Here is a 19,074-nt window from a genome sequence, read left to right as displayed (position 1 = left end):
GGCTCAAATAATCTCAGCTCAGTGAGGTTAAGGCACACCTTGATATGATCATTATAGTTCAGGGCTCAACGCTAACTTTTAAAAGTGGTTGCCAAGCTGGTAACCAGGCATCAGCTTTTGGTTACCAAAACTGAAAATACGGTTGCCATTTTTAGTCACCTTATATTTTAAATAATTAAGATACTATACAGTTATACATCAACTTAATAATGAACATGTGACACAAAGGAATGTTCAAATGCTTTACAATAAGTAATTAACACAATTATTTGAAACTTAAGTGGTAGTAAACTTGTCCACCCTCAATTGTATACTAAATACCAGTAGTGCAGCTGTTGTCATGTTCTTCACAGATCCCTCACAAATGAATTGAGCAAGTCACTAGTTTCTTGGTCATCCGTTGTTGGTAAACCCCATGCCCCCGGGGGCTAAACACAACAATGTTCACGAAACTGTGTCTCAGGGCTTCTTAACATTTAACAACCTATTAATGTGTCATACCCACTTAACGGGAAGAAACTCAGCTAACGGACGATATGAACAATTTTTACCGAAACAAAACACAACTCTAACGCAGAGCCTCTGAATTAGCACTAAGCGAAAGAGTGCTAACGCACTTAGCACATAACTCACGGTAGAAATATTGTATACTTCATTGGATCTGCACAAACAAGATGTCATATGAAAGCTGAGATTCCAATGGTATAAGTATCATCACTGTGCGACCAGAACTCACGGCAGCGAAAGCCAGGAAAGACAACACACGACTTCACTTTACGTGGCCAAAGCGACAAATACGTCTTACCTTTGCTGTTTTCTGATCAAAAGCTGTGTTCAAGGGCATTACAACGCATATAAACGCTGCTGAAGGTTAATCCAATGTGTCACTTTGAAATGATTACTGATAATCCATCATAACACTTTGTCAATAAGAGTAGTTTTCATATAGAGTGTATGAGAGCTGTAACCCAGCTTCCGGTTTTGGGCATGCTGGTTGTGCATCACTCTCATTCACCAATGCTAATGTTTAGATGGATTTAGGAACTCGCCCTTCGATTCTATTGGCTCTAACGGTTAAAAAGAGTTGTCAATCACCAAATTCGACCGATGGGTTCAAGAGATATGGCAAATCCACCCAAATGACCCCAGAGGTGGGGTTTGTGTTTAAACCTCTCTTGAAAGGTCACATTTCACTTGTTTTGCATCAATCTTGATACAGGCTACTTATTATATGTTATAGTTTGGATTCCTAAAGCTTTTAGTCTTATCCCATCATTCAAGGATAGTTTTCACTATAAGTAATGTTTTTTTTTGTTGTTTTTTTGTTGTTTTAAACCTTTATTTAACCAGGTGGTCCCATTGAGATCATCGATCTCTTTTTCAAGAGAGACCTGTCCAACATGGCAGCAAGTAGGTTACAACATGAACATAAAACAACAGAACACAAAAGGACATCGTATTTACAGGGCTATATTTACACACCTAGAGACATTGACAAGTACAGTATATTTATATCTCGCCCTGTCAATAAGCCTCACCTTCTTGGCAAAACTGTATTGTTTTTGAAGTGGTGGAGAGACAATGCACAGTTTGACCCACTGCTGTCACCCATGGCCAAAGCATATCTCTCCGTCCCACTGAGGTGGCGTTAGACTTTTTCGCTCTGTCATTTTGACAGACAGGATCGTAAAATGTCCGTCATAATCCCTTATTACCCGTCGGGTCTGAACAGTTCACGAGAGAGCACGCTCGTGAACTGTCAACGGGGGGGGGCGGTGTTATGCCGTGTGTGCATGCACCTCGCGGGAGTGCGCACAGCGTAAAGCAAAACCTTCCAGACACGTATTGATCTGTACGGTTTGGAAACTATATCCAGGGGTGCACATAACTTTTTTGCCCTGGTTCTCAAAGGAGCACCTGGAGATGTTGCTTGGTGCTCATCCTTAAAATGAAATAAACCGTAACTTTTGAGGGGGTCTTGACTTTATTTGCCAGACACACGGCACTGAACACACATGCAGAGGTGAACACAGAACACACATGCAGAGGTGAACACAAGACAACATTAGCACGACCAGTAATCCTACAAGCTGTCATCACTACCCTCCTGACTGTTCTCCTCACTGTCTTCCTCTCTGTCAGACATGGTAGCTGATGATGTAGGCCTACTACTTTCTCTCTGGTTGAGTCTGCGATTAGCTGCTGGTTTTGGGTTGAGTCTCTGTTGTCATCTTAGACAAGTGGATGTAATCAAATAAGTATGTGAACATAACCAATAACCTACCATAGCCAATAACAAATGAATGTAACTTATTTTATTTATGTTGTTCATTCATATCTTATTTTACCTTAACATTTATTTATTTATGCATTTTTTTTTTTTATCTCTCCAGTTTTAAAGGATGTTTTTGGTTACTGTCCTATAGTATACATTGGAATGATTTAAAACCTGTTTATCCCAATAATTATAAAGGAGTGCCTTGGAAATATGTGTTTACATAAATTGTGATCAAAACGTTTGAGACCCACTGAGATAACTTAGACTAAAGTGAACTATCTAAACACTCAGAGTCCTTTACCTCACTGAGCTGTAGTATCAGCCTCAGTCTGACTGGAGAGGACTCTCCCTCCACATCATTGTAGAAACATCTTCTTCTTATATCCGTTAGAGCAGCTAGCACCAGATGCTAATAACAACAGCGCCGGTTCCAGTGCACCCTCCCTCGCTCCCACGCACTTTGGCTGTGAGCTGCGGGCGCCAGATAAGCCAACATCCCCCATTTTCATCACTTACAGCGCCCATCGTACAGGGCAAATAAAACGTGTAACCGGGGTGAAAAGGGTGTTACATTTACTTCATTATGAATATTGTTACATCAAGGCCGAAAATTAGGATGAGCCCCAACGGTCAAACATTTTTTTTTTCCTCCCAGAGCTGTCAGCGCAGCGCCTCCACAGATCTGGCGCCCTAGGCGAACATCTATAACGCCAGGGCTACGGGCCGGCCCTGAGTTCATATGCAACTCGCAAATATCTTTCTTCTCTCTTTTCTCTTCTCCCTTCTCTCTCTCTCCCCTCTCTCCTCTCTCTCTCAATGTTGGTACGCAAATGTGCACCTGCGCACCAGTTATGTGCAGCCCTGACTATATCATGAGTTTGAGTTGAGTTACTTGAAAAACTAAAGTGAAACTTGATTGAAGAAAATGCCTACTTTGTTTGGTAGTACTGGTTTTCTTGTTCCAGTCTGTTCCTGTCACTTTGTTTTTGACACTTTAAAATACTGCTATCCTACTAAAATGTTGTACAAATCAGATTTGTTATTTAATAAAGAAACATTTTCCGAGTAAAAAAAATGTTTATTGAAAAAAAAAAAAAACCGTACCGTGGACTTGTTATCGTGATATTATCGTACCGTGAGTTTTTGGTATCGTTACATCCCTACTAATTTGTGATGAAGTCACACATATCGCTTTGCCATTACACTGGCAGAGTAAAGTTCTCAGACAGACATCTGCCCACTATGTAGCTTAACTTTGGAAATGCCATGGAGACTTGCTGGGAAAGTGGCAGAATGTATCCTAGAAAATGCCCAGTCTCTCATAGACTTGATTTTCTGTGTTTTCCATGCACAGCAGCTGAAGATAAATAATGGATTAAGCTGTTTGTGCCTTTGTTGTGGTCGTACATGAATTGCTTGTTACCCACTGAAACCATCCCTTCAATCAAGGCACTGATCGTCTCGGAAACAGATGGGTTAACATGAATCAGGAAAATCTAAATGGACATCCTCAAATCAGACAGAAAAGGTGGACAGGCAGCGCAGCAGCAAGTTGTCAGTGTGGACATTACATGTGTGTGCCACAGCAGTTGAGCAAGGTAGATGTCACACAAAGGTCGAGGCCCAGCCGGTGTAGCCCAGGCGTACAAATTACAAGTTAAAATCCACAGTTCAGCCGCCAACAGATCAAATTTCTTCTTTAACCTGTTAAACCCCGAGCCTGTTTTTCAGGTTTCAGGCTCGAAAATGACATTCCCAGAACAAATGACTATAACTTCACTTCTAAAAGGTTTATATGAATAATTGTTGTTATCAAAGCAAGGTTACATCTGTGAGTTGGATGTAGAAGTGTCAGAATCAATATAGATTTTTCTGTGTCAGAGTAAATTCAGATGGAACATAGCAAAAAAATGTAAATTCCTGTCTCCGCCTAAAGAAAACCCATTACTTATAGTGAAGACCAACCTTGAATGATGGGTTAGTAGCCTAAAAGCTTTAGGAATCCAAAGTATAACATATAATAAGTACCCTGTATCAAGATTGAGGCAAAACAAGTGACATTTGACCTTTTTAGAGAGGTTTATGAAAATAAAGTCCAGGCGGAATAAGCTTTGGGCACATTTGGTTCCATCAGTGCCATTTGACCTTTTTCAGGTACCAGACTATAAAAATCATTGTATTACATTGAATCATCACTATAGGTATTCATTCCACCCAAAAAATAATAATTTTAAATTAAAAAAATATATAGCCTATAATTAAAAAAAAAAAAAAAAGATTATTTTTTAAAATATGTTTGTGTGTGTAGGTGTGTATGTGTAAGTGTAGCTGTGTGGGTATGTGTAGGTGTGTGTAGCTGTGTAGGTGTGTATGTGTAAGTGTAGCTGTGTGTATGTAACTGTACCAACGCACTATACAATAAAACCACACTGTAGGTCATTGTGTGTAGGTGTACTTGCACAATAAAAAAAAACGGTAACATTTGACTCCAACTGGGGCAGATTTATTTCAAACATTTTACCAACACACTATAGGCATGTCAAAACAAACATTTTACCAATGTACTATACAATAAAACCACACTGTAGGTTTGTAAAAACAACAAATATTTTACCAAAACACTATACAATAAAATCACACTAGGTATATAAAAACAAGTATTTTTTTTTTAAATAAACACTCGCAAAACGTTATACTTACCTGAATGTTCCAGTATTTAGGTCGTGCCACTCCCTGAAACAGTTCTTTTTGACAGTGAAGCACAGAGGGACCTGGCACTTCCTGCAGTACACAGGTGTCTTCACCCTTTTGAGTCCAGCATCTAGGCATCTCCTGCAGTTCTTCCTGACCTTGGTGGCATCTTCCCCATAATACTCGGGCATGCATGTGAGTGGTGGAGGGGGTGGTGGTGGAGGAGGAGGAGGAGGAGGAGGAGGAGGGGGTGGTGGAGGTGCAGGGCCTTCAGCAGGGCCTTCAGCAAACTCCAACAAACTCCAACAATTCTGCAGCAAGCTGCTCCCTGAAAGTCTTCTGGGTGTGTGGCTTTGTCCTGCTGGGGTCACTCCTCATCTAACAAATGTGGAAAAACAAAGAGATTAGATTAATTCACTGGCTTATACTTATAGGATAATATTGGACTATAAATGAATAATATTACACCAAATAAATAAGTAAACACATGTATATTCATTCACTGGCCATTCATTTAGAAAATGTAACTCCAAAAAGACAAGTAACACTATTTAGCATTTTGCCTAATCATTCCTGTAGCTTCTTGGCTAAGCTAACACTGTGATGCAGTTCCACCAAACACAAAAGTAATATATAAAAAGGATAATATTGGACTATAAATGAATAATATTTCACCAAATAAATAAGTAAACACATATATATATATTCATTCAATGGCCATTCATTTAGAAAATGTAACTCCAAAAAGACAAGTAACACTATTTAGCATTTTGGCTAATCATTCCTGTTGGCTAAGCTAACACTGTGATGCAGTTCCACCAAACACAAAAGTAATATATAAAAAGGATAATATTGGACTATAAATGAATAATATTTCACCAAATAAATAAGTAAACACATATATATATATTCATTCAATGGCCATTCATTTAGAAAATGTAACTCCAAAAAGACGAGTAACACTATTTAGCATTTTGGCTAATCATTCCTGTTGGCTAAGCTAACACTGTGATGCAGTTCCACCAAACACAAAAGTAATATATAAAAAGGATAATATTGGACTATAAATGAATAATATTACACCAAATAAATAAGTAAACACATGTATATATTCATTCACTGGCCATTCATTTAGAAAATGTAACTCCAAAAAGACAAGTAACACTATTTAGCATTTTGCCTAATCATTCCTGTAGCTTCTTGGCTAAGCTAGCACTGTGACGCAGTTCCACCAAACACATAAGTAATATATAAAAACAGAGAGATTACATATCTTTCCCGTGGTGGAAGTTCAACATCCGAGTCACTACTGTCCGGATCCAGGTCTGGCTGGAGGAGATCTTCATCATCCGACGAAGAGTCATCTGGTATGATCATAGCCCCGCTATCGTCAGCTAGCATCTCTAGCACCTGCTCGGTGGTGAAGCTCTCCCTTCTGGCTGCGTAATGGAGCCAGAGCAGGCGTAGTTTATACTACGCAGGATCATATCTTTGGAACCCATTGGTCGATTTGGGTGATTGACCCCTTTTCTGAACCGTTAGAGCCAATAGAATCGAGTGAGAGTTAGTAAGTCCCGCTAAACACTTACGTCAAGTAGAGAGAGGTTTGTGTAAACAGCACGTGAGACAGCATTAGCTCGGGACTGTGAAACTTTATACCTACTCTGCTGCCATGAATGTAATGATAGATTATCAGGAACAATTCTAAAGTGACTAATAGACATTGGATTAACCTTAAGCAGCGTTTTTATTCCCTTGAACACGAGCTTTGATCACAAAACAGCAACGGTAAGACATAATTATTGTTATGGTTTTGAAAACTGTTGTTTTTTTTCTTCTCTGTTCTGGCTGCTAGCTCAGTGAGTTTGTGTCCTACAGTGATGATACTTATAACAAAATAATCTGTGGAGTATCAGCTTCCAGATGATATGTAGTTTGTGCAGAAAATATTAAGTTTTAAAGATCGTTTTTGCTAGTTAGCACCGGAAGTAGCATCTGTCCGTTTTAGGTAAGGGCTAATGCTAACGCTTCTTGTGAGACTTGTGTTTTGTTTTGGTAAAAATGGTTCGTATCGTCAGTTAGCTGAGATTATTCTCGTTAATCTGGTATAACGCATTGATAGGTTTTTAAATATTAAGATGCCCTGAGACACAGTGTTGTGAAGAAAAAAAAACAGGGTCCCCGCCGGCGGGGACCTTCGGGCTTAACAGGTTAAATGATGTATCAATTCATATTTGGTACACCGAAAGTATACTCTCATCGCTTGTGACAATAAGCGTGTCCCTGCCAGCTAGCTTTCCAATTAGCAACAGGGTGCGCGAAAAAGAAAAAAAAGTTTTAACAACATGTTTCTTAATTGACTTTTCATTCCTGTATAATCATTTTGCGCAAAGATGGCACTGTTTGTCAGAGCACTTCATCCTTCTGGGATTTCATGAAGAACGGCTCCAACGCCTGTGTGTATGGGAACGCCTCTGGTGCTGGTCCATTAACTGCCAGTGTTTCCCACATATCTGAAATATACTAGGGGGGGTGGTGGTAGCGGGGGGTTGAGGTGACGTGCAACAACATTAACATGAACCTTTCTGTTGGTCGCTTGTTAGCAGACCCTTCACGCGATGGCAGAGCTAACAGGTACAGGCAGGGCCCATAATGATAGCCCTATAGTTTAAATCTACTACCCACACATGAACATATGGAAATAAGTTACTATTTAAAAAAATGTATTTAGGAACCTATCCATGTGATTTTTAGTGGGGGTCGGCCTCAAATCTTCTAGGGGGGGTCCAGGGGCATGCCCCCCCGGTAAGATTTAATTTTTTATTTGAGTTAAATGCATCAATCTGGTGCATTTTGAGGGGAAAATAAAGAGACTAGATCTATGGAAACACCTATATTAAACAGAACTGTATACATTTCAATAATCATAAAATCAAGGCCATAACCAATAACATACCATTTCCAATATGGAAAAAACACTGAAACTTGTTTATTAATTTAGTTTTGGTTCATTTATAGTTGTGAGGGTGTCTGTGCTCCTGAATCAGCCTCTCCTGTCTCCCTCCTCTCCCCCCTCTCCATCCTCTCCCCCTGCTCCTCTTTGAGGCAGCAGCAAAGACTAGTTTTCTCTCAACAAGTTTTAAAAGTGTATCTTACCTTTTTTCACCTAGTTAACTTTTTATTTATTTATTCAGGCATATTTTACTAATCACATTACATTTCATTTAGCTGACGCTTTTATCCAAAGCGACTTATAATGACCGATTACAGGGACATTCTCCCTGGAGTAACTAAGGGCTAAGTGCCTTACTCAAGGGCACACTAGTGGTGGTGTTCCTGGCGAGATTTGAACTCACAGCCTTCCGATCTTCAGCCCACCTCACTATCCATTAGACCAGGGGTACTCAAATACAAATCTTAAAGGTCCAAAATAAATGTTTCAATAAGACAAAGGTCCGTTTATTACGGTCATTCAAACTTTTAAACAATTGCAACAAGATTCTTAACACGAGGTTGCAAAAACAAAAATAATCTGTATGCAGCAGTTTTCATTGTTATTGTGTCTGTGCTTGACCCCTCAGAGTCGCAGTGTAAGAGCTGCACAGTTATGAATAAAGGCAGCTGCACCCTCTTTCATTCAGCATTCCCATTCTTGCTTTATAAATGTCTTGCCCCCTTGTGTGTCCACTGAGGTTCGTCAGGCCCAACACATCTTCAACAAACTCACCCTTTGCCTCATCATAAAAACTCACAAACACCAGCAACTGAGCATTGTCAGTGGTGTCAGTGGACTCACCCACAGCTAAGGAAATGCACTGTGCATTTTTTATTCCATCACAAAGCCGATGAATCAAATCACCAGCCAGTATTTATGTTCTTCTGGTTGCTGTGGAATCTGAGAGGGGGATTTGCTTGATTTGACCTGTTATTTCCTCTTTTTGTTTGCCTTCAACATGGTCTCCATCACTTCAGTCATGCATTCTTTTATACTTCAGTTATTATCCAGTGGAAAGTCCTTACCTACTGGCCTAGTTCAATCAAAGTGGTTACTTTTTTTTGTATGGGCAGTGTAGTTTTACACCGTCTTATTTGACTTTCTCAGGACTTAAAACAGTTTTTTGGGGGCAGACCCCCTCAAAGAAAACAATATATTTACACACGTAAGGTCATCATCTTAATAGTTGTGTATGCTCATCCGTGAGCAGAGCATCAAGTTGACATGTCTATTACAGCTGAATGCGGCGATTACCATTTTTTTCAGCAAAACGCCTCACAAACGTATTAAGATCAACAGCTTCAGTGCGTTTTGATTCAATGCTGAGTACAGCCACACTGACAGTCTCTTCTCTGTCAGACCGCAAATACCTCATTCCTTCAGTGCTTGGGTCCGAATGCTTCTCGTTTTGCGCCGTCCCGTTCAAATGAAATCGCCGCCAATCGTATATCCACGCTCGCGCCAGGACCGGGGGAGGGGTTACATGACGCGCATCTTGTGCTGCATTCACTTGCACTCGGACATTAGAGACTTTCTCTCATAAATGTCCGATGAGCCACAACTTTTCTTTCAAAACAAAGCTGCCAACTGGGGTGGCAGCTGGGGTGGCAAGGCCTATTTTTAGGGTGTCAGTTGCCACCCCGGTAGGTGAAACTAGGCTACTAGCTACAGTACAGATGGAACTAGATGAGCTGTTAGCTCTCGCTCTGAATTTTTTTTTTTTTAATTCTTGCTCTGACTCAGACAGGTTGAAAGAGACACACACATTTTTCCCACTCGCATTCCGCGAAGACCCGCCCTACTGTGCCTCTGATTCGCAGATTGTTTGGGGGAAAAAAACGCTGACTGGATGCTGAATGTGATTGGACCAAAGCGTTGACACACACAGGTGGAACACAGTGGAACAGTCAGACATGCAGAGCGCTGTTTGCAGTGGACATAGCGGAGCATTTTGACTCGTTGCGAATGCGTTGTGGCGATGTCTCACATATAATACAGAGAGATCATACATATGAAAAGTATAATTTGCTCAGAGTCCAGAGACAGTGGTGGTTCGGTCCGGATCCGGACCGGAGTCCGTAGTTTGAGGATGCCTGCATTAGACCAATCACTACCCTCTCAAATGAAAATATGGGTTTACATAAATGGTGACCACACCGTTTGAGACCCACTGAGAACTTAGACTAAGTTAACTATCTAAACACTCAGAGAGTCCTTTACCTCACCTGAGCTGAGGTTATCCCGAGCTTGAATGACAGAGACCAATCAAGGGCTTTGATTTGATCATGTCGGCAGGCCACATCATGTGGACAGCCAGTCACCCTGTGTGAGGCAGGCCACTTAACAGGCCAGAAGGAGGCAAGATCAGAGCAAGGGAGCGAGGGATCATTGTCCACAAGTTAATCGATCGCAGGTGGCGTCGTGGTCACGGACGAATAAAAACAAAACAACAACAAAAAACCTAAATGGGTCGCGAAATATACTTGGGCGGCCGTTAATATACCTGGGCGGCCCGCCCAAGTATAGTCTATGTGTGGGAAACCCTGGTATTACATTTGACTATAGGATTCCTGCATATACCCTGTATAAGAGCTAACATGGGTTATATGATTGACCTACTTCCTCAGTGAAAATTCAACAGCCCTGCTCTCTCATCCTTCTTCACTCCTTGTGTCTTCCACACATAAACCCACCCTCTTTCTCCTCTTCTTCCTCCCCACTTCTCCACTCACCACCATCTTCAGTGGGTTAGGTGCTGTCATTCAAACAAGCCTATTAGTAATCTGTGTATAAAGTGCCGATTATTAATGTGTTAAAACAATTTCAACCTGTAGTATCCAAGTAAATAAATAAATGCTGATTTGCAAAATCTGCCAAATATAGTTGAAACATTTTATTTAATATCCTAGAAAGTGAGTTATTTTGTAATAGTTAGATTTTTCTGTTTGTCTGCCACAGGAACTCTTGGACCAACATCTCATTCCAAAGGCCTCTGGAGCAGAGAGCAAAGTATTCTATTTGAAAATGAAAGGAGATTACTACCGCTACTTGGCTGAGGTCGCTAAAGTAGAAGGCAAACATGGTAAGTACTATGTCATTTATACGTGTATGTTTTCCTGTTTGGAGAGATGCATTGTAAAACCTTCAAATTAGGGGTGCAACAACTAATCGACTTAATCGATTAAAATCGATTACCAAATTAGTTGCCAACTAATTCAGTCGTCGATTCGTTGGTGACGTCATCACGTGTGTTTTACGCGCCGTTAAGCTCCAACGTTATTGGTCCACATTCAGACGGAGGAATGCACCGGGTTCCACTGTCTTTCTAGCAGCTCTGTAGCCCCATCCACGAGTAACGTTTCCACATCAGGTATGCTAGCAGCAACACACAGAGTTAACTACATTATACAAATATGGATTAATGATTAGAGGTAACTGAGTTATTTATTTTGTTAAAGTTTCAGCTATTCTGTTTACAGTTCTGTCATCAGATTATTTAATATGATTTGTTAAAACACTGTTTCTTTTGATGGGAAATATTATTTATCTAATTTAAATAAAAAGCAATGTTAATTTTGTTCAAAATGTGTTTAGTTAATTTAATAATATATGTATTTTTGAATCAAGTATTCATCTTTATTGTCTTCATTGTTGGTTTCCACATGCCTAAAACAGCCTCAAGCTAAATCTAAAAGTTGATGGCTAAATCAGAGCGTTTGAGAAATTGTGCAAGGCATACAGTAATAGTCCGAATAGTCGATTAATCGTTTCATTAATCGATAGATTCATCGATTATCAAATTAGTCGTTTGTTGCAGCCCTACTTCAAATAAAAGTAACCAGACCCAAAGGAGGTTTTTCAGGGTCCCCACAGATCCTTAATAAGTCTTAAAGGTCCCATGACATGGCCATTTCTACTGATCATAATTCCATTGTTGAGGTCTACTAGAATAGATTTACATTAGGCGCTTTTCCCCGTACTTTTCCCTTTTAGTTCCGATAGTTCCTGGGATTTTGCGTTCACACCAAAAAGAGAACTTAGTTCATGAGAACTTTCCCCCATTTTCAGTCCCTGCTAGAGAGCAGGTACTTTCCTGGGGAGAAAAACGTTCCAATTTCTGATTGGCTGGGCAAATTGCAAACCACGCCCCGTAAAACTCTGAAAAGTTTTGTGAAGCCGCCATTGTATTTGCTGGCATTAGCATTATTAGCATTAGCCCAGCGCACCAACGGAGAGAGAATAACTTATGGCAACACAAAAAAAACATGGGAGCGGTGGAGTGATGAGGAGGTGTTGGCGTTCTGGTGATTTTACTCGGAAGGCTTCAGTAGAAGCTGCTGGGAAGACTCCCAGCAGCTTCTACTGAAGCCAGTCCCCAACTCCGGGGACTTCCGGCTGGGGACGTCGGGTGGCAGTATACACCGTGAAGTTGTTTGCCTCCTGCCAGTAAACTCAAAGCAGAAGAAGTGACGTCAGCGGCTTCATTTGTGTAATCTTCCCTCAGGGACTTATTCCGGTGTGAATGCGATGTGCTCTTTAGTTCCATGGGGGAACTAAGTGCTGGGAACTAAGTACGGCAAAGTACTTGGTGTGAAAGCGGCTATTGTTCAATGTTCCAAACTCACATTGGTTTCTCATACAGCATCTCTGTATAGTATGTGTATTCACTCTCTGTCCTACACGGCTTGTTGGAGCTTGATATTCAAGGTAGTGCACTATTTCGCTAACGTTGTCCGTGTCAACCAACAGGAGTGACAATCCGCACACACACAAGACCGCAATTATGGCAGAAGCAAAAAAGCCCAAAATATATAATTTTCACTCCGAGTGGGAGGATGAATATTTTTGTATCTATTCCAATTCAAAGTGCATCTGTCTCATCTGCAATGCGAGCGTGGCTTTATTGAAGAAGGGTAATTTAGGAGCGGCATTTCAAAACAGTGCACAAACGCTACGAGACGTAATTCCCTCCTAATTCTGCCCTACGCTCCCAAAAGGGGAGGGGCCTGAAAGGACAGCTAAATGCACAGCAGTCCATTTCCACCAGGCCCAACAACAAGAGCAAGGCTGCTACCATAGCATCTTATCGTGTCAGTCACGTTCTTGCGAAACACATGAAGTCTTTCAAAGACGGCAAAGTTGTGAAAGAAGCATTCCTGCCTGGAGGCTGCCGACGCACTTTTTGGGGACAGTAAAAATAACAGAAGCATTTCAACAGGTTTTTGATATAATAAAAACTCAAGTTAGATACCGTTATTAATCAGCTGTAAGTTTTAGTTTGTTTGAACTTAGTCATTATAATTATTGTACAAAATGGTATAAGAATGCAAACTTAAATTGATTATAGTCTATTATCAATTCAGGTTCAGAAACTAGTGTTGCTTGCATCCTATTTTAAAGGCATTTATTTTTATACTCTACTAAAATGCTACAAAAAAGGGTTTGATTCTATTAATGTTCGTCTTTTTTATTGCACTTTGGCAGCAGATTCCTGTGTAGCTTCAGATCTGAGTTGTCTTATTAGTAAGCCTCATTTATACTTTTGTAGCAACACTATTTTTATATAATGGCAAAGAAAGGGTTCAGAGTCTTTTCTTTTTTCCCTGTGTCATATGTGGCAGCACTGTTCAATGTTTCTTGAAAACATTACCCACTGTAGTATGTGACGTGTGAATAAACTCCAACTCTGTATCAACAACACTGTTGTGTAACTTCAGTTAAATACTTGTATGTGTGTAGATTAGAAAGAGGTAAGATAAAGGATCTGCAGTATTTTATGAAGTATTAATCGTACAAAGGTCAGTTTTATACAAGTAGAAGTGTGTATTTACCTGGTAGTAGGCTGTCAGTAATGGATACGCTCTCTATTTGGACTGGTAGATCTCGGCAGACTGGCAACTTTAAAAGTAGCTCTCGGTTCAAAAAAGGTTGGACACCCCTGGGGTAGAGTTAAGCTCCTTACACACCAAGCCGATCTTCGGCATCGATTGATGTCGGGCTGTCGATGAGTGTCGTGTCGCCCTACGATTGGTGTGTACTGCACCGTCGTGTCTTTTCGGCCGTGCCGACACCTTCCGCCGCCGTTTCGACATGTTGAATCGGGAGGCCGTCGGCCAAAGAAATCACTCTGATTGGCTGATCAGATTAGCGAATCAGTGCATGAGAAGCGAAACGGAGCTGAAGTCTTTGCGGTGTGTCCCAGTGCGAAACATGGCCAAGACGCAGGAGACGTGAGGCGACGTTCCGTCGGGACGTGTTCTTTGGTGTCAGTTTGGTGTGTAAGAGGCTTAAGAGACTTGAGAGAGGGGTATGAAAAAAAGGTTGCCGGTCTGACATTGTGGTAATTTAGTATACGCTGTGACCACCTGCAATTAGTGTCTATGTATGTAAATACAGGTTAGGGTATTATATATATATATATATATATATATATATATAGGGTATGTATAGTAGAGTGTTCTACAATGTATAATAATCATAACACTGGTTTATTTTATTTAAATACAAATAATTGGATATTTCATGTGTCTGTTATAAGATATCACAGCTCTTATGTGCCTTTTGTCCTCTGTCAGATGAAATCATTGCAAACTCAAGATCATCCTACGAAGCCGCCTATGTCACCAGCAAAGAGGAAATGCCCCCAACCCACCCAATCCGTCTTGGTCTTGCGCTCAATTTCTCTGTTTTCTACTATGAGATCCTCAGCTCACCTGAAGAAGCCTGCAAGCTGGCTAAAGAGGTGCGTTCATAACACTAAATGTTCATACTTATGAAGATGGCCACCTGCTTAATGTAATGCAAATGATTTAATGTAATATGTTTTGATTATTGAGCTAAAACAGTGTACTGACACTTAAGAGCTTGTTTAAGATCACCATCCTTACAGTATTCTAAAACATATTTTTGAATCTGTTAGGCTTTTGATCAGGCCATTGCAGAGCTGGATACACTGGGCGAAGATTCCTACAAGGACAGTACACTAATCATGCAGCTACTGAGGGACAACTTGACAGTAAGTTTCCATTGCTTGGACACAAACTCACTTAAATGACATCTACATATCGTGTGCAATTTGTCATGTTCTTCATTGATTAGTCTTGATTTATTTTCTCAATTGTTTGTTTTTTAAAAATGCGATTACAGCTTCCTAGAACCAATGGTAATGTTTCCAACTTTCAGTCTAAAAGAATAACAGATTCACGTAACTATTATAGAATAATTTAAGGTAATTGATTATCAAAATGGTTGAATATCATTTTTCAGTTGCAGCTCTAATTTAATAACATTCATTCATGGTTCATTATGTTTGATATAGGTTTGATTGAGTAGGTGGGGCTTACTACCTCAGGACAATCTGTGACCAGAAATATTACGGTTTAGAGTTTGGTAACTTTTTTGGAGTCATTCAAATGGCATACTGTATAAGTAAGTCGCAGTGTAGAAGTTTATCACACTCAAAGCATTTCAAAATAACATGTTTCTGTCTAGAAATAATTTCCTGTTGACTGTGCAATGCAACAACTACCCATGTATGAGGGCAGGAGCCTTTTACCCTATTGTAGAGATGAGTACTGAAAGCCGGTATTAAATGGGCTTTGGGGCTACATTTTTATAATACCGTGGTATCCATAAGCTTCAATGTTATCGGTTTTGCTATTGGTACTGGAGAAATGTCATAAACAATATCTTGCACGTTTTATCTCATCAACTCCGTTTCCAATTTGCAATAAGATTACAACATGTGGATAAGTACCTTGCAGTTCACCAAAGCTGCATTCACATGATACACAATTTGCTCTTTGCTCACCACTAGGTTAGACCACAGAGCATGTAAGTTCCTTTTCTATGCATACCTCCCCCTTCTAGCTTGCGCCTCTTCATGCAACTGTTGTCTGATTGGTTGTGTGGTGAAAAGTCACCAATTAGGTCGAAGTTAAAATAATTTGAACTTCGAGCGCAGAAGTTACCAATGTTTACGAGCGATGCACAACACTAAGAATTCAAGTGTGGTTACACTTTACAAGTTTTATTTGGACAATGCTCGTTGCCACAAGTGCAATAAGGGATTTTTGTGTAATGGCGGAAACACAAGTAATCTGTCCAAACATCTGGTGTAAGTGCACTATATTCAGGCAGAGAAATGCACTTTTTGGAACTGCCTATCTCTTAGCTGTTGTTGCCCAAGTTACGAGTAATGTTACCAGTTCAGGTATGTTATGTTGCTTGCCGCCTAGAGCCCACACAGAGTTTACTCAATTATACAAACATGGGTTGAGTATTAAATGTAAAAAAAATTCATTAGTTTTACATTTCCATAATCACAACTATTATTATAGAATACTCTCTGAACTGAGGATGTAATTGACTGATTCTGAAGAAACGTGTTTCATGCGGACACAATTCTGCAGCATGTGCTTGTTCTGCAGCAGCAGCTCCTCACAGGGAGGAAGGAGAGAACTGCGACGTTAATGACTTCAAACGTGCAGCAGACCATCAGTCATCTTTAAAATAACAAACAGACTTTAGATTTTGTCCGTCATAACAGAAAATAAAGGATTACCGCGTCCTCTTCAACAGTGCTAAGTAACATGACAGTAAAACCTATTAACACCATTAGTACATGGGGAGAATATTGGCGAATGCATCGGTCATCCCTACTAAGCATCTAGTTGGATTTGTACCACAACAGTCCCGAAAACAATTTTTATGAACTCAATACAGCATCTAAACCAGGGGTGGGGAACCTTTTTCCTCTCAAGGGCCATTTCAATTTGTTCAACATCCTCCGAGGGCCGTACAAATGATTGACCTCTGCTTAAAAAAACTAAAATCACAGCCCATTCATTTGGCCTTTTTTTCATGCTGTGCAAAGAAAAAGCAACCTCTTAATCCAGACATTTTACCATGACTCGCGCATGCATGCACGTGCACGGTGTGGCATGACCACCAAAACAGAAAGATATGGACACAAGATGTGTGCAAATGTATTTACTTTCCTATCCATGTGAACATGATTTAAGTGGGTGGCGGACCTAACCTCCTCTAGGGGGGTCTGGGGGCATGCTCCCCCGGGAAGATTTAAAATTAGGAAATCTATGGAAACATCTCTCAGCACCCATATGAAACAGAACTGTAAGCAGATTTTCTATTTCTTTATGGATATTTTACAAATCACTCCCCTTTTAAACTTTATTCTTGTTTATTAATAACAACTTTTGTTGACTGTCATATAGTATTTTATACCTGTTTACCTTATTCTCTTATTTTTTTTATAATGATCATATCAAGATGTGCCTTTACCTCACTGGTTGTAGAAAAAGCTTCTTATATTCGTTAGCATAGCTAGCTAACCAGATGCTAATAACAACAAAGGTATTGACTGTATGATCAGTATGACAGATGAACAGATCGCCACTGGGCTTTCAACTAAAGACACAGCCACGCAGAAACTGTGGCATGTGTACGGCTCCTTATGGGTACTGCAATTTCTGAAGTGCCAGAGCGGCGTTCTGGAACTCTCCGGCAGAACTGCACCCCTGTCAGACGAGACATATACCACGTGATGACAGTTAGGCTCATGTTGTGTTCAAGGACCCTGAAAAACAGGCACTCGCTTGTTTAATTATTTTGCGGTCTAGATTTCTAAAAACAAATTTTTTTTTGCGTCTGTTTATAAATTACCTCGAGGGCCGTACCAAATGGTCTCGCGGGCCATATACGGCCCGGGGGCCGGAGGTTCCCCACCCCTGATCTAAACGATGGTTTATCACACAGTTTATATCTGTATGGTCAGTTATTTAATAGTCCAGAATTGTTACTGAACAGGGGGCTTTCTTTTTCTGGTCACTGGAGAGTAGAACTTTCTAATGAAATGAAAATCAAAAACATGTTAAGATGAGGTGTTAATTGGTGTATCCCTATTTTCCTTTACCTACTCTTTTATCCTTCTTTTTTCAGCTGTGGACTTCTGATAACCAGGCCGAAGAGGAACAAGAAGCAGCAGAATGAGCCTGACCCCATACTCATCCCTGTCTGCCTGCCATCATTCCGGTTCATCTTCATCATGATTATCAACACTGAGACGACCACATTATTTCCAATTCTTCATCTTTTTTATATTGAGTCCCCTCAACACTTGTCTCATTCCTATCAGTTTGCTATTCCTTCTTTAGTAACTGCATGGGATGGGGAGGTTTTAAATCCGTGATGTGAGGGTCCCGGTGAAAGCATAAAGGGTGTTTAGGGTTGGTTGCTTGTCAGCTGACCTTTTTTGTGTGGGAGAAATGGGGGTGTTGCATTATTGAGGTGCTGGGTGAAAGGGGAAGTTCTTAACTCATGAAACATGCAGCTGTATGTATCATATTCATTTTGAAGCTCCTGTTCTTCATTAACACCATCTTTTGATGATACATCTGGGGTTTCACAAAATCAGGGGTCAGCTCCTTACACCTTAGGAGACAGCAGCTGTGACCGGTGAAGGTGTAAAGGAGACAGATGGCAAGGTTTTGTTGGAACACAAAGGTAACATTCCATAAACTGTCAGTTTCTCAACTTTCTACTCTTTATTATTTGTATTTGTTTTCGGGTGACATGCTTTTGTATTTCTGTGTCAATTACGAGGTATAGAAAAAATTGAAAAACAAGAGCACACAAACTTGATTTTGTTTTTATGAGCACAGCAGTAAGAAAAAGTCCTTATCTAGTTACTGCTTTTACAAATTTAGATTTTTATTTGATTTGTCTTATTCTCGGTTTCCTTTCGATACTTGCCTTAACTGCATGTTGGTAAGAAGTAGTTTGTGGACTTGTAAGGATGGTTGTTGTTGGGCAGGCAAGCTTTGTTCATGTCTTTGGAATTTTCATACAGAACACCCAAGCATAGCTGTTATTTGGGGGGAAATGTGTAATTTCATGCAAGTGGAATAAAAAAAATTATTTAAAAGTTCCAACTATTAGTTTCATTTGGCCCAGCAGCCATATTATTCAAAGTCTAGTATAAATGAATTGCACTCCGCTCTCAGGAATGGTTGTCTGGGTCTGGGAGGAGGAGAACAAGTCACCTTACTTTATGAGAATAATGAAAACATTCTGCTCGTGTTCAATGTTG

At 40.2% G+C, this 19,074-nt stretch overlaps 1 protein-coding gene across 1 annotated transcript in view; it reads left to right on the top strand.

Annotated features, from left to right (window-relative positions):
* Positions 1–18,912, top strand: part of LOC117551545 (14-3-3-like protein) — a 26,034-nt gene extending 7,122 nt beyond the window's left edge. Inside the window, exons 3-6 of the mRNA XM_034224446.1 lie at positions 10,923–11,046; positions 14,540–14,706; positions 14,884–14,979; positions 17,925–18,912. Of these exons, the coding sequence (XP_034080337.1) occupies positions 10,923–11,046; positions 14,540–14,706; positions 14,884–14,979; positions 17,925–17,975 (438 nt within the window). The 3' untranslated portion in view covers positions 17,976–18,912. The remainder of the gene's footprint in view (positions 1–10,922; positions 11,047–14,539; positions 14,707–14,883; positions 14,980–17,924) is intronic.
* The last annotated feature ends 162 nt before the right edge of the window (positions 18,913–19,074 follow it).

The sequence above is a fragment of the Gymnodraco acuticeps genome, unplaced genomic scaffold (genome assembly GCF_902827175.1).
Source record: "Gymnodraco acuticeps unplaced genomic scaffold, fGymAcu1.1, whole genome shotgun sequence".
Taxonomy (NCBI): Eukaryota; Metazoa; Chordata; class Actinopteri; order Perciformes; family Bathydraconidae; genus Gymnodraco; species Gymnodraco acuticeps.
The sequence above is the reverse complement of the archived record's forward strand: the minus strand, read 5'-3'. Positions and strand labels throughout refer to the sequence as shown.